Source organism: Malurus melanocephalus, unplaced genomic scaffold (assembly GCF_030028575.1).
Source record: "Malurus melanocephalus ecotype Western Australia unplaced genomic scaffold, MMel_1.1 scaffold_3, whole genome shotgun sequence".
NCBI classification, from domain to species: Eukaryota; Metazoa; Chordata; class Aves; order Passeriformes; family Maluridae; genus Malurus; species Malurus melanocephalus.
Window position 1 is genome coordinate 5,430,520 of NW_026623235.1, and position 15,789 is coordinate 5,446,308.

At 41.9% G+C, this 15,789-nt stretch overlaps 1 protein-coding gene across 1 annotated transcript; it reads right to left on the reverse strand.

The window, feature by feature from the left end:
- Window positions 1–1,042: 1,042 nt before the first annotated feature.
- On the reverse strand, window positions 1,043–15,578 carry DERL1 (derlin 1). Its single transcript, XM_057368158.1, has 8 exons — window positions 15,253–15,578; window positions 13,093–13,204; window positions 9,912–9,976; window positions 7,352–7,378; window positions 5,282–5,377; window positions 4,531–4,583; window positions 3,255–3,365; window positions 1,043–2,183 (listed from the first exon to the last, which is right to left on the reverse strand). Exons 1-8 carry the CDS (start codon window positions 15,403–15,405, stop codon window positions 2,045–2,047), a joined length of 756 nt encoding a protein of 251 aa, XP_057224141.1. The 5' UTR covers window positions 15,406–15,578; the 3' UTR covers window positions 1,043–2,044.
- Window positions 15,579–15,789: the final 211 nt, after the last annotated feature.

Consider the following 15,789-nt stretch of genomic DNA (forward strand, 5'->3'; position numbering starts at 1 on the left):
TCTTCACTGAAAAGTTGGGTCCTAACTTGAATACAAATGCTTTGCAGACAGTGCTATTCCTATGACTAAAAAGACTCCTATCAAAACAATGATTTTCAGACTGTTCAASCCCACATCAAATATCAGCTTTTGGTCAATGATAAATCCATATTTACAACACTGCAGTCCTCTTTTCTACTGACCACTTTGTACAAAGAAAGGGACAAGAGCATCTTTGAAACTCATCACTGAATAGACAAAAATGGCATGTATTTTCTAAACTCCAAGCTCCTGAAAAGCTTAAGCACACAGTATGGCCATTACCAGTTTTCTACATTTTTCCTTGAGCCAAATCAACATAACCRAGTTGCAGTGAAGACATGGAACATGCACATTTTAAAATTTGCAGTCTAGATGCTTATCTTCCAATCAGCTCTGAGTATTTTACAATCTTACACCTTCAGAACCCAAGTTTAGTGAAGAAACAAAGTAGTAACAACAACATATCAGCCCAGATTCACCTCACTGACTTACAGTTACCTGAGATACCTAAGCWGGGGCAGAACAGCTTTCTGTGCCCCACCAACTAGTAAAACAACAGACAAATGCTAAAGGATAATTCAGTCAGGCTTGAAACTTATCCTAGTCACAAGGCTCTTCTTCCTTCAACTATAAAACAAAAARGGAGCAACTACATTCTGACTTAGAAGTCTTGGTTAAGCTTGGAGTAAYTGTGTTCCTAGCTGAAGTGTTGGATTTATGTACACCTAAACCTTACTTGCTCACTAGCAGCTCCCAGCTAGGGAGGTCAGGGACAGCTGTCTTGTAAGAATGCTGTGAGACATGCACGAGTCCTCCTTACAGCTGGGAAAACTGAGATAAGTAAGAAGTTTGCTCAAGAGCATGCAGTGAGTCAGTAACAAGCTGGCATTGCAGCTTCCTGCATCTTAGCCACATGCTCTGCCCAYGGGAACCAGTGCAAGGAAAACTACTGTACAAAATCATTCCCTTTCCCCTTTCCCATGTCAAAAAATTTCACCAAAAATAAGTACAGATACTAAKAAACAGTGTACACAATTTCTTATTCGAGGATGAGCGAGTCCTGCAGTAACCTGTTATATTGTATCTTCACCCTGCAAAAGATTATTTCCAGCTTTGATTCTTTAACGTTTTAAAGCTTTTAAGATAAAGCTGAAGATCCAGTTAAACAACGCTGCAGTCAGTACCCTTTACATTAACCACAATAATGTTACATTTTCTAGTTTAAGCAGTATTTATGCTATCCAATTTGGCAATGAAAAGAGAAACCTTGAAGCCAAGAATTCACAGATCTGGGGGGAAAAAACAAGCCAGACAACTTCAGTTTCACCAGAACAAGCTTTGTAACAYGCCATGAAGAGTTGAGAGACTTCAATTCTGTGAGTATCTGTTTTTTGCCATTTCAATCAAAAGCCCTCTGATCCTTAACCTTGCCCAGCCCGTGATGTAGCAGGTAGGACAAATGCTGCATGGCAAGAAAAAGCTCTGCTCAAAACACAGCTTAATAACAGAAATGAAACATTTGCAATTTGCTTTATAAATGCAGCAGAGAGATACCACTTAAATAATGTTTCCAAAGACCATGGGACTCAAGCACAGCTATGGAAAAAGTCAGCTTCCTAAACTGGGGGCTTTTTTGAGACATCTGCCTCACACTAGATTTTTACTTTACTGTGGTCAACAAAGCTTTTAACATACCAGGCAAGACAGAACACCACTAGCTTGTTCCATCATGGAACAGGACAGCCAATGGATCCTGTTATGACAGACAATACTGTATAAAGAAGGCTTATTTTTAATGGCAGAATCACACTGGACACTACTGGCTAACCTGGAGCAAGATCTACATTTTTTCCTTCTGGAGTTTTTAGTTTGCTCTTCAACCAGAAAAATTCTTTCTTTCTAATCAGTCAAATCCAAGAGTACTACAGAGAGCTCAGTTCTTAAGCATGCTCTGCACCAGGAACAGTCGGTTCTAYGTCCAATTGAAACCAAAGAGTTGCTGTTTTCCAAGGGCAGGAATTCTTCACTGGTCCCCTAGCCGGAAACCTTGGCCCCAGTTGTGTCTTCCACCGCCCTGCTGATCTTCTGCAGCCCTTCTCATGCTGGCAGGAGGGACACCAAAGCCTGACACTCCTCCTCTCCTGTTTGGCAGCCAGCGGTAGCTAGGACAAACCAGAGAAGGAGTTAGAGACACAGCTTGGGGGTAAATGCCAGACTGCTTTTCCATGCACTTCCTTTTAGCTAATACACTTTGCAATAAAACCAGCTTTTCACAGTAGAACTTTAGAGAATTCTTTCCCAGTCAAGGCCTTCAGCACACTGAGAGATGGAAATACTGGGAAAATTCCATCTCTGGGATGTGTATGGTAACAAGAGAATTGCCCATAACCAACAAGACTGATGCCATTTTCAGAGCTGTTACCACCTTGAAAGACATTTTTAAAAACAACATTGTCTTCTAATCTTTATGGAAAACTAGGTTTACCAGATGGGCTTCCAGCATAGAATTAGAATATAAAGCTTCCCTATTCACTGAAACTTGTACAAAAAGTGCAACTGTAATTCAACACTATATGCTATGAAAAAGGGCTAACTGAGTTCTAACTAAAGTTTGACAGAGGAGGAATATTTACAGCCCAAAAGGATGAGGGCAAGGGCAACTGAAGCTACAAACTTTGGCTTCTGATCTTAGTATTTCAATACCAAAACAATGAACATATCTCTTGAAAAAGCACTTCAGAAACCAAGACTTGCAGTCTCAGTTAGGGTACAGACWGCAAAGCAGAATCATATTATAGTCCTGAACAAGTCTACAACTGCCTTTTATTGTTAGACATTGCTGAACTGGTAGCTTCTGTGACTATGCACAAGAATACAGAAAACAGATAATTTACAGGATAAAAACTTGTTTTTATCATGATTTCTGATAAATGTTAGGGAGTTCTCTTTACTGCAGCTCAATTCAATAGCATAACTGTGACATTTACTCTCACTCTTAAAAGCGGGTAAAGACATAAGCCATCCCAAGGGGCAACAAAGAATGCTCACATGCACCATTTACAAATAACTCAACATTTTTTATGACTCATCAGCTCAGTCAATATGAGAGTCTGAAGCAGGTTGACTTGGCAAAGTATTTTACACTTTACAACCCCACCAAATCYATATCTGATTAACCATACAAAAAATTGGACCCCAAACAAACARTGAAGTAAAGAATAAAGTCAGCTTACAGGAACTGAGGTGTGGACAGAAAATTCCTTCCTCCCAAATCCATTGGATATTTAAACATTAAGAAGAAATACAGGTGTCCAACCAGATTTCCTATCAGCTCATTGATGACTCTGTAAAGCAAAAGAAAAAGAATGGTTTCACATGCTGTCTTCTCTGAAAATAAATGAGTGTCTATCTTCTGTTCACCTGCCACCAGGCTTTGTCAGGGTCATGACACACAGAAAATTTCCCTTCCGTCAACATTCTGCAGCCACTTCTTTCAAAGGGCCAACCTCTTGTGCCAAYAAAACAGTCTGGTCCACCCTCCCTTCCAAGCCTCCTCTACAGTCTRTATTGAAAACACAATTAAATACTTGTTTACATTGGGGAATTAGACCGTATAGCGATTAGTGCCCAAAATAATTGTCTGCAGAGCTGGAGAAGTTACTGCTGTTTTCACTGGACAACCTGTCTCCTGCTGTACTGAACTGTTTTGTTCCCAGTTTTGCAAGAACACTGCTGACTGGAGGCCCTTGAGTATCTTCTGTCATGCATAGAAACAGCAGGTATCTAACAGCAAGCACTTTTCACAAGTGATGGATGAGTCAGTAGGAGGCACAGCCAGAAAAGGGAATTTRGTTTTCCTGTACTATCTCCTCCTTTTATAACTCAACCACAAACTTGTTATTGTCACTAATTATGTTACAGCGGCACCAAGAGGCCCCAGTCAATGCAGGGCTCCAATGAGGCAGACTGTGCACAGAGGGGATTTCTGCATCACAGGGTTTAGTAAAAAAAAAACCCCAAGAGACACCAAAAAATTCAGCAAGTGCTCATATGGCACTCTATGGGCTTAACGCCATTTTCTCTTGTTTAACAAACTGAGAAAAAGGATGAGGTTGGACAAGTCTGGGAGGGAAAGAAGTAACAGTATCTACTCTTAACACTATCAGAATCAAGTGGAAATTTATTTCTAAAACCGGCTGGTCCCAGGGGGATGACATCTTTCTTTACTGTGTGTTTCTTTTATAATATGGAGAAGGCCTAATGCATAGAGTTACTAGAAAATACACCAAACTCTCACTACTTTCCCCTCACCTACATTCTAGTCTCTAGTTCTCACATGCACATCTCTTTGCTTTTATGTTAAATGACCACCATTTGACAYTGAGCATTATCAGTCAGATTATACAGCTTTAAGCTTCTTATTTTAATATTACTCCTAAATTCAGCAGCAAGTTAGATAGCTGTAAAAGCTCTTACAACTTCAAATTGGCCATATAAGTAAATACATACGATCCACCAATGATGTAGTTGAATCCCAGAATAACCCATGGAAGGTAACAGGCCTGCAAAAAAATGAAGTGGGGATAGTAAGTACAAGTTGAGGATGYAAACCTGCTCTCAACTTCCCACTGCACTAACAAGCACGATCATAATCTCAATGCTGTAGGCATCATACATGTCCTGATCTATTAACTTAAGCAGATTCAACCAACCAAGGTTACTCCAAACTGAGCAACCATTAACATTTTTAGACAAAACATACTTAYTCAAGCATTATAAGCAATGCCTTATAATTGAGGCATTATTATAATAATGCCTCATTATAATCAGAGCCTTTTGCACCCTATGTTTCACAGCAAGTTTGCATCTGGAACAAAGTCTTAAAGTTTTCGATTTTGAAGAGGTCGGAAATGATCAAAAGTCTTCACTACAGGATCTGGCAGAAACAGACCAAGTCACACAGAAAAAAACCCCAATTTAAAGTACCAATATTTTGTCATTGTATTCAGGTTTTATCCAGGCTAATGTTYATCAGGAATTTTTTCCTTTTTTTCAGAAGAGTGAATTGTCAGGACATCTTTTTGGCAAAGCCACACTGAGTATGAAGACAATGAAGAAATTTATGCTGCATCTCAAGGAGTATTCAGCTATGTGAGAGTGCAGGACACCTTTAATAGGAGAAATTATTTATATTTTACCCTTCAACCAGTACACATGCACCTTACAGGTAGAAATCTTTCCAATATCATGTCTGACCTACCTTAAACCTTGTTCCAAACCAAAATGATACAATCATGTCTCTGTTCAGCTGGGCCCACACATAAAGTACTGACATGATGAGTGGAATCATCAGCAACTGAAATTTTTTAAAAAATAAGTTAACATTACTTTCACAGAAGCACAAGAAACTCAGGCAGCAGGAGCTATGTTTCAAAAGTGGTTTGTAAGCATGGTACATCACTGAACTCTTTACAGATTGCCCCAGAATCTTTTCCCCTAGTGCCATGGATTTGTTTTAAAAAGATTGAGAAAGTTAAGGAGGAGAATCTACTTGCCAATTCTCTTTTGCAGGACCATGCCAAAGCAAAGTGCCAAATGAAAGAGCAGCTGTGGGGAACTCCTCTGATCCCACCTACACCAACAGCACAGTTGGCCCTGTACCTGTGCCAAATAATTTCCAGGGCACTGACCCAAACACACTCATCTGGGGCCAAGTTACTATGCCAGATGAAGTGTTATCCATGCAACTGCCACCTACATCCTCATCCTCCTGAGAGCAACACAGCAGGGAGGTGCTCCAGTGAATCCCCATTTCAGAGTGCACAGCCAGCCTTGGCACAGCCTCCTTGGTAGAGCTTGGAGTTAACCTGAGCTCCATGCCAGGAGATGAGGTTGTTTCAAGTACTTTTTTACTTTGACTCTGTWTTGGCTGACTGAACTATTTCTAGTGAAACAAATACAAAGCACYGCTCTAGCTATCTGCTGATTTCTGAACTGAAGGCAGACTGCATCAGTAACATTTTCATGAGCTGGCTGAATGCTGTGAACCAGCTCCTGTGTTTGGAAAAAAAGGTTAAAACTCATYCCTTCAGAGGTGCTTCTATTCAACAGGTTCCACATTAAAGCTGGCACCCAGCCTTTCAAAAGCCCCATGGTGCACCAGCACTCTGACTCCCCASACAAGAACCATAGGGTCTTTATTAAAATCCTTATTTTACTGAAAATAAAAGCAATATCTAATACCTTAAAGCATTTGACTTAGGAATAGGGGCCCAGCTATCCTACTCTATCTTCTGAATTTCAACAAAGGCCACTCAAGCAAAAAGGCCCTTATTTTTAAGAAAAAACATACTTTTACATCAAACAACTGATACTTCTTTAAGCAATACTCTGTATGCAGATAAAAAAAATTAARTACCTCTTCCAAAATATACAAATCAACACAATCAGTCTAAAATTTGTATAATGTGTGGGTGATTTCAGTATGCTTTTCTAAAATTTTGTGGCATCTTCCACACAGAAAAGTGTAAGTTATGGACAGCCCTTAACACAATTCACTCCTGACCAGAGATGCATGATCGCTGCTTTTRTCTACCAGGGAGCCAGGTAAGTGATCTAATAAATGCTAAGATAATTCTGTACAGAATACTACAGATATTGGTACAGTCCTTAGGTGCTGGAGACAACTGATGACAAGAATAGCAGAGGCAGACTGAAGACATGCAATTATCTGACACTCTCTTGTGTCCAAAAACACTTCCCAATTTTCACCCTAAATATCTGGGGAGATAAGAATTATTTCATTGAAATGGTTGAATTAAGTTCTTAAGATGACTATCTTAATCATTCCTGTGATGATTTTGCACTTCACAGCTCTGATCTCAAACTGAAGCTGCATTTTTCACCAAAAAAATCTTCTGTTGGCAAGCAACAGGCATACTAAACTAAATTTGAGATTTATAAACCTAAGCATAATTTTAAAATAGAAAAATAAGAAAGCAGACCCACATTCACTGAAAGAAATAGTGCATAGGTGACATCTTGTGTCCATTTTGGTAAAAGTCTGAGCACTTCCTAACTGCACAAAGTCAATTTTTACTTCTTGGCTCCCTAACTGGGTTAGGTGTGGCAGTYAGATCCAAGCTTATGCCTTCAGCTGAGATGAATCCAAACTAAAAATTAACAATACACACACAGCTCTCCATTCTGACTTAAATGAACAGCCTACTTAACTATGTTTGGCAGTTAAGTCAATAATGCTCTCTATAAGGTCATTAAGTAGTCATAAAGTTTTGTAAAATTATTATCTAAGAAACTGCACCACACTTACCTGCATGTCCATCACCAAGCCAGTTATCTGTCATCACACCATGAAGGAAAATGCAGAAAAACCTGACAGACTACAACATTAATAAGCTGCAGACACACGGAGCCCACATAYGAAGATCTTTAATGTTCAAAATTAATACTACACTGTTTTAAGTTAAATTTCCAATGATCTAGAGATGTACAAGCTTTGTTTCAATAACTGCTTTTTGGCAGCCTTTCAAGTTCCCACCTCAAGTCATTACCCCAAGGGCTGATGGGTGCACTGGCTTTTCCTCCCTGATGAAACTGGCTGGTTAGAGACTCAGTCAGTCCTTGCATAAAGGCACGTTAAAGTTAAACAACAACAGATTCTTTCATTAGTTTAACACTGACATTTTGATTTTCTAACTGAAGAAATACCAGATTATTAAAAAAATACCAATATATTGCCAATGAGTCATAGATAAGAAGCTATTTCTTAAAGTGCAACAATGCAGGCTTTTAGTACTCCTCTCCCACCAAGGYGCTCAAAGAATCTGTTGTAGTAACTGCTGAGTAGAAACAATCACTGAACAATTTTAATATGATCAAGATGCTTTTAACAGTTCATGAATACATATAAAATAACACCCAGCATTTTCCCAGATCATGCATCCASGTTAGTCCTTACACCATATAGAGAACAAGCAACTGGAAGCTTTTAAATGACCAGTTTGAAAGTCAAGTCACAATTAGATTAACTAAATGCTCACAGCCAACGACTTGCAATCAAAGAAAACCATCATCTTAYACGTAACTAAATGCATCTTGTTACAGCTGTGGCTCAACAGGACCAGCAGGAATAGCAACTCACTCCATATAGTGGAATGCAACTAGAGATAATCTATTGATAAAGCTTCTCTACACGCCAGCTCTCCTGACTGCTATCTGGTTCAYAGCAATGTCACTGCTCCCTTTTTTCCACATGCTGTGCCGCCACAAATTGCTACAAGGAGACAGCAAGAGCACAGACAGAACAGGAACATCTGCAAGGATGGAGGTTCCACCCCCTCCTTGCCAATCATGTAAGTGTTTCATTGCCCTTACAGTAAAAACAGTCTTACATTTAAATGGAATGTCCTCTGCCTTATTTTGTGGAATTGGGTGTCCAGCTCCTGAGTCTTCAGCACAGAAAAGACATGGATGTGTTGGAGTTGGACCAGAGGAAGCCCACACAAATTATTGGAGGACTGGAAAACCTCCCTTTTCAGGAAAGATTGAGACAGTTGCGGACAAACTTTTTAGTCGGGCTTTTTGTATTAGGACAAGTGGTAATGGTTTAAACTAAAARAAGCTTGATTTAGCCTAGATGTAAGAAATATTTTTTTTTACAATGAGGGTGGGAAACACTGGCACAGGTTGCCCGAGAGGTGGTGGATGCTTCAACCCTGGAAACATTCAACAGGTTACAGGGCTCTGAGCAACCCAATTTAGTTGAAGATGTCCCTGCTCATTGCAGGTGAGTTGATAACTTTTCAAGGTCACTTACAATTCAAGCTGCCACGTGATTCTATGATGACACCCCAASGCTGCAGAATCCCAGCTCTCCATGTGACAGATGCTCCAACCCTTTAATCATCTTTGTGACCCTTGACTGGACTCTCTCCAGCATGTCCATATTCCCTTGTTACTTGGGAATCCAGAGCTGCATGCAGCCCCCACCATGCATCTCTCAAAGGCTGAGCAGACAGGAGCAACCACCTGCCTCAAACTGAGGGCAATGTTCTGGAGGCTGGTAGCCACTTTGGCCCTAATGGCACATTGCTGGCTCATGGTCAACTTCGTGTCCAGCAGGACACCCAGGGCCTTTTCTGGAAGAYGCTTTGCAGATTGTCAGTCCTGGTGCCTGAGGCTGTTCCTTGCCAAGAGCAGGAATCTGCACTTCCCTTTGCTGAGCTTCGCTCCTGAGCAGCCCATTTATCCAGCCTCTAAAGATCCCTCTGAATGGTGGCACAACCATCTGGTTTATCAACAACTCCTCCCAGTTTTGTATTCAAGATCTAAAAGAAAATTCAGGTGGAACTGCATAGCTCATGGAAATAGTGTTTCCCAGCATTCCCAAACCTASAAGCCCAGCTTCCTCAGGAAGTTGGCTCAGTGCTGATAATACAACAYTGCTTTCACAGACTCAGATGATTTGTACCCAGCAGGTAAAAGATCCCTCCATAATTTTCATGGAATGGCAGTGATTAGTCCTTTTTGCACATTAGCAGCTTGAACACACTAAAGTCAGTCTTAGCCCACACAAGAGCAGCTCAGTGAAGGAACCCAGAGAACACGAGGGACACTCAACCATCACACATTGAGATCTGCAGAGGCAGAACTCGAGTCCCCACATTGCACACTCTGGTAAGCACATTTATATGGGTCCTCCCTGCAAGCCACTCATTACCTTTTCAGGAAGGTTACACACTTACAAACTCCACAGRCTCCCCCTGGAACATTTGCTACATTTTAAAATAATTCCTTGATAAAACTGGTCTTTAAACAGGCAGAAACAGGAGAACAAAATATTTCTCAAACTTTGACGATGAGAAGGATACAACAATGCAGATCCAGTTAAACAGGAGCATGAACATGTAATCTGCTGGCCTTCCATCAAAAGCCCCTGAAAATAAAAAGAATTATGAAAGGTACTGAAATTTTGACAAAAAACAAACACAACTTTTATTTTTCAGAGTCTAAGAAAGCTCAGTAACAGTTGCTTTACATGCAGTCTGTGGTCTATTTCTTTTTTTTAATTTTAAAAAGCCTTAGAATAGAACAACCTACAGACTAAAAAGTAAGAMATTCAGCCTACTGTATTAGAGCACAAGCAGTGTCTATACTTAAAAAAGGACACACTGACTCTGGAGATAAGTAGTTTTAACTACATAATACTTCAAAATGGAGTTGGATGCCRTCCTTTGTATGAAACTGCGAGTTAGAAGCCCAGAATAAGGAAATACATGTGCACAGCAAAAGCAGAAACACCGAATTTAATGACTGARTCATGTGAAAACCAGCCCTTACTTAGGCAAATTGCATCCTCTTTGCATCATGTAGTCAGACTCAGGAGATACAGTTTTGATACTCCAGAAAAAATTAGAACACATGGCAAGGAGGGTACACATGTGCAGCACATTCTGTTCTTTCTTCTCTACAAACTCCCCTGCTTGTCTAACGCACCATTTCAAATATGTGTCATTTTTTTCAGTATACAGGAAACAAAAATAATACTGTAACATTCCCTGCAGGTCRTATTAAATGAAATTATCTCCAGATGCTCAGTTGAGTTTAAGACCYGACATGGACATTGATTAAAAAAAATAACTCCCTAACTCCCTGCAAACATGAAAATCTGAAGCTCTCACTCTTGTTAACTGTGGCAAAAGGCTGGCAGAGAACTCGGCATCTGTACAAGACTCCCATCAACTTTCATAAAAAACCCAGGCAGGCAAAGAAAGCCTGATAATATTGCTGAAAAAGACCCAGACTGGTGAGGGTGAAACACAGTGACAGCAGGAATGACAGTGACACACTCAGCACATCATGGACAAGCTGAATTACATACTTTTAATTAAACATCAAAATGCCTAGAAAGAATGCCACTGTTTAATGTTAGCACTGGTCAGATTCATRCAAGTATTTTTAAAGGAAGAAAATCTACTTTTAAGCATTAGCTTTTTAGAATAGCCAATGGAAAACTAAAATATCAGTAATATTAGGTAAGTCCAGCCAATGCAACTGCATGACAGGAAAAAAGCCACTTTGAAAAATATATCAGAAAGTTTTAAAGTTTTAAAACTACATAAACTGAAGTTTTCTTCCTTACTGTTGCCATACAACAAATAGAAACAAATAAAGAGAAAAAGCTGACTAAGGCTGTAGAAACGCCAGCTCAGGAATCCTTCCAAAACAGGAAGAAATCRAAGTTATAATTATTCTCTTAAATTTTTTCACTTCTCATTATCTAGGAAATTGTTAACAAGAATATTTAAATTGACTTTTCAATGAATATCTACGGAAAGTGGACTACAAACTGCCAGAAAGCTCAGCACCAGTGYAGGGTGAGCTCTATCCCATGGGTCCTGCCATAAAACCCAGGGTATAATCCAGTSATCTGGGAAGAGCTGCAGACCCATAATCCTATCATTCATACTGCTGGGGAGTGAAATCTGCATATTCTGCTTACTCTGTTGATACTTGTTATGTTCTTCTCCAACCAAAACAAAACAAAAACACATCAATCTCCCTTTCCTTCAGAAGTTACAGGTCAGCCTGTTAGGAAAGTACAAGCACAACACAAAACCATATGGATATTTCTGACTGCTAAATTTGAAGCTTGCATGCAGCAACAGTGTATGCTCAAAAACTATACATAATGCTGAAAACAGAAGTTCCACTTTCTCAGTTTCACAACAGAAGGAGGCATAGACCAATGCTGCTTCTGCCTGTAAACTTTATCAGCTACGTATACACCTTTTAAATGCAGAARGAATCAAGCCTTTTTTACAGAAAGGTCAACCTAACCAAGGACTTCATTTATACCCAGAAAAATAAGTGCAATATAAAAGAAATGCATTAGATCAAACAACACAGCTGACTTCCCAGTTTCAAAATCCACATGCAGAAATTTATTCCCTTTCATGAGATACATGCCACAGCACAGGCAACTAGAGCATTTTGTAGTATATCTACAAGCAGTGAGCTCTTTTAGTTTGCATAATAAACCAGGAGCTCTTGCTACACCTATCTTTGCCCAGTCAGAACTGCCAGCACACTCATGTGCTCATAATCTACTGCAGAAAGKCTCAAAGAGAAGCAGGAACCGTTTATAGCTATTAAAGTACTTAACTTTCACTAAAAAAACAACCAAACATAATCTGGCACTACTCCTCCCTTTCCCTGCGACTCTTCTTAAGACTTAAATATGATTCCACAATACTCTCTGGATGGCAGGTCTACCAGGRATCTCCTCTCTCGTGGGACTTCCCAAACATCACCTTGCAATGYGTTCCCCTTTACACCATCAGTTCTAAGACTTCATTAGTACCATACTGAAATTCTTGTTCACAAAGGCTTTCAGGAGGAGTCTGGCTTTACAAATACTTTTTTATGTCAATTGAACCAATTTTTGTCTAGCTTTAATGAACTGGGCAGTGCAAAGGAAACCAGTTTTCAAGCTACCTTGCACCAACAATCCCTTTTTTTGAGAGAAACGACCCATTATCTGATCTCCTTTTTTTCACTTAATTTTCCCTCGTAACATAAAATCCTTCTAGTTTCTTAGCTTTTCCACATATCTGTTAGGCAGAGGGGTAGACTTCCTTTGTAGAAGGTAGCTCTCAATTCAACATGAACAATAGAATAACACAAGTAAGCATCCCTGTTAAAACACGAAAAACTGAGATTATTATCTCCCAATGGGTAAACCCATTACTACACTATGCTCTAACCTCCCTCTGATAAAAGACATCAGATATAAAAAAATAAAAGTAAACATCATCTTTTAGTTTGTCTCACTCAACTTCCTGAAATCCAACAACTAAATGCACCAGGCCCTCCTTCTGAAACAAGTGTCAAGTCCGGATCCTAAATGGCCAAAGGGAAGGAGACAGCCACAGAAAATCAGTTTTCAGAGCAGTTGCATGTTGACCAATATAAGTGGGCACAGAGATGAGCCATCTCTTATCAGCTCCAGGCAGAGCTCACCAGGTGCATACAAYTGAATGCATAACATACCTGTTTCTAATCTTGATGAATATTGATACAAGAAATATAAATTCACCAAGTAGAGAAATCCCGTTCCAGGTCCCACCGGGAAGAAGAAAGTTGCTGTTATCGGCCGCCAGATCTGTCCGGATCAAAAGAGAAAGATATATTTATAAAGTGCAGAATGAAATCATATGCACAGGCTTTTTGTTTACATTCATTACTTGATAATGAATGAAAACTTGGAACATCAAGAAGATTAAAAATAGCTCAAGCATCACTGGCTGCTGCTTCAGCAGCTTTTACAGTTGTGCCATTTTTTTCAATCTGATAAGCAAAGCTGTTAAGACTACACCAGAAATAACAATCAACTTTCCAAGCTGCTTTCCATSACATCTTTGCAGTAGTGAATCTTAACTGCAGTGCAAAAGGGACACACTGGCATGGATGCTTCCCTGTTTTAAAAACAGACATACAAAACCCATTCTTCYCTGCTGAACAGAAGCCAAGGAATTTACAGCTTTTAGTGTCCCATTCCAGACAGTACACACTACTCTGGGCATTTTGGTTCTGCTCTGGGACAGTCTCCCAGCTATGAATTTTGGGCACAGCCAACTGCATGCCAGCACGTGGCAAGGACAGAAAATGTCTGGTCATTCATCAATGCGCTCCTCAAACAGCAACATTTCCAAACTGAGTATTAGGATCCTGAAATCACAGTTCAAGAAAGAATACCAGAACTAGAGGTAAAACCAGTTATTTGTGCTACTAAATTTTGGGGACAAAACATGAATCAAGGTACAGATAGAGCCATGGCTGTAATTTTCTTTTTTTTAGTCAGCCTTCTACAGTGAAGATATAATGGGACAATATCATAGAAACTTCAAGATTGAAATATTTTCCTTCATTTTCAACTAATCCAGAGAGTGCTCTTCCCAGCACTGAACCTGTAACATCACAGTGCAAGGAAAAGAATGTCCAGTTTGTGACCACTTTTGTTATTGCTAATGGACCCAGAAACACTGCATGGCATGTCTGACACCTCAAGGTGTTAGCTGCTAGTGTACATGGACCATACCTAAGCACAGAAGCTGACAATCCCAAACAGAACCTTTACCAACTTCCAAACCAGAAGGTGCAAAAGATGCACCTCTTTACAGAATTAGAGAACAGGTCATGTTAAAAGGCACCACAGTGGGTCATCTGGGCCAACCTCCCTGCTTAAGTAGGGTCATCCTGGAGCACATTACACAGGATTGCACACAGACAGTTCTTGAATATCTCCAAAGAGGCAGATTTCACAGCCTCCCTGGTMAATCTGTTCCAGTGCATGGTCACCTAGTTCAGATGGAACTTTCTGTGCATCAGTTTCTGCCTGTAGCCACTTATCCATCTTCTGACACCTCCCTTCTTGATACTTATTGAAATTGATGAGGACCCCTCTGAGTTGTCTCTTCTCGAGGCTGAACAGGCCCARCTCCCTCAGTCATTCCTCATTAGAGAGATGCTCCAGTTCCTTGATCACCTTTGTTGTGTTCCACTGGACCCRCCCCAGGAGCTCCATGTCTCTCTTGCAGCTCTGCCTCAAAAGCTCCTGGGCCACCTGCAGTCTGGGATATTCGCATACCCTGTAACTGCAGTWACAGCTCCCAAAGTCACGGCCACACGATGACAGAGAGCTGGGCAAGTCACCTGTAGCCACAGCCATAGAATTCCTTGGCACAACAACCAACACCCGCCAGAACAACTCCCACAAGAATTTTGAGAAAAATCAGGCCAGAATGAGACACGAGATGAACTACAGGACTGCCAGGGACAAGAGCCCTCCTTCTGTCACTCTGGCAGGGGCGCGCAGCCCGTCGCTGCTATGGGGGCCCGGGGCCTGCGGGCAGAGCACCGGCTAAATCCGGGCTGAGCCTGCAGGCCCTGTCCAGGTTGAGCGGGAAAGCGGCTCARCTCCTGCCGGAGGGGCTCTGGTCACCCCGGCCACCCCTGGGCAATGTCTCAGTGCGTGGCTCCTCCAGCGCGGCCGCGGAGACGGGGGAGCGACCGGCCCCGAGCGCAGACCAAGCGAGGCCCCGCAGCGCAGCCGTGCACTACAGCTCCCAGAAGGCCGTGCGCGCACCGGGCCACGCTGAGCTATGGTGCTGGCGCCGCGGGGCACGCCGGGAGCGGTAGTGAGGCCCGTACCTGGAAGCGGTGGATGAAGGCGTCGGGCCAGAGGAAAAGGTTGACGGGGCTGACGAGGCCCAGCTTGCCCACGAGCGGCACGGCGATGGAGCCRGCGAACCAGTAGCGGGTGATCAGCGGGATACTTCGGAACCAGTCCCCCAGGTCCGACATGTCGCCGCTACGTCTGGCCGCCGAGGCCTCGCCAAACCGACCGCTGAGGACGAGACGAGACGAGACGAAAGTTCAGCCGCTCCCGCCGCCGCCCGGTCACGGAGGAGACCCCGAGCCAGACGTGGCGCCACCGAATTCGGCCGAGCCGCCGCCGCCGCTTCCGGCCCCGCCCCGGCCGCCGGGTGTCCCGCCCGGGGGTGGAGCGGGGAGCGATCCGCCGCTACCGGGAGACGAGGCCTTCGGGCTAGCTAGTGGCCCTTTCACCGAAAGGGACTTGTAATGSGGAATGTGGGGAACAGGAGGGAACCGGCAGCAGGTCCTGCGCCCGCGACAACGTGCAAAAGCCGTGTTCTGAGTGACCTATTACACTGCGTTATAAATACA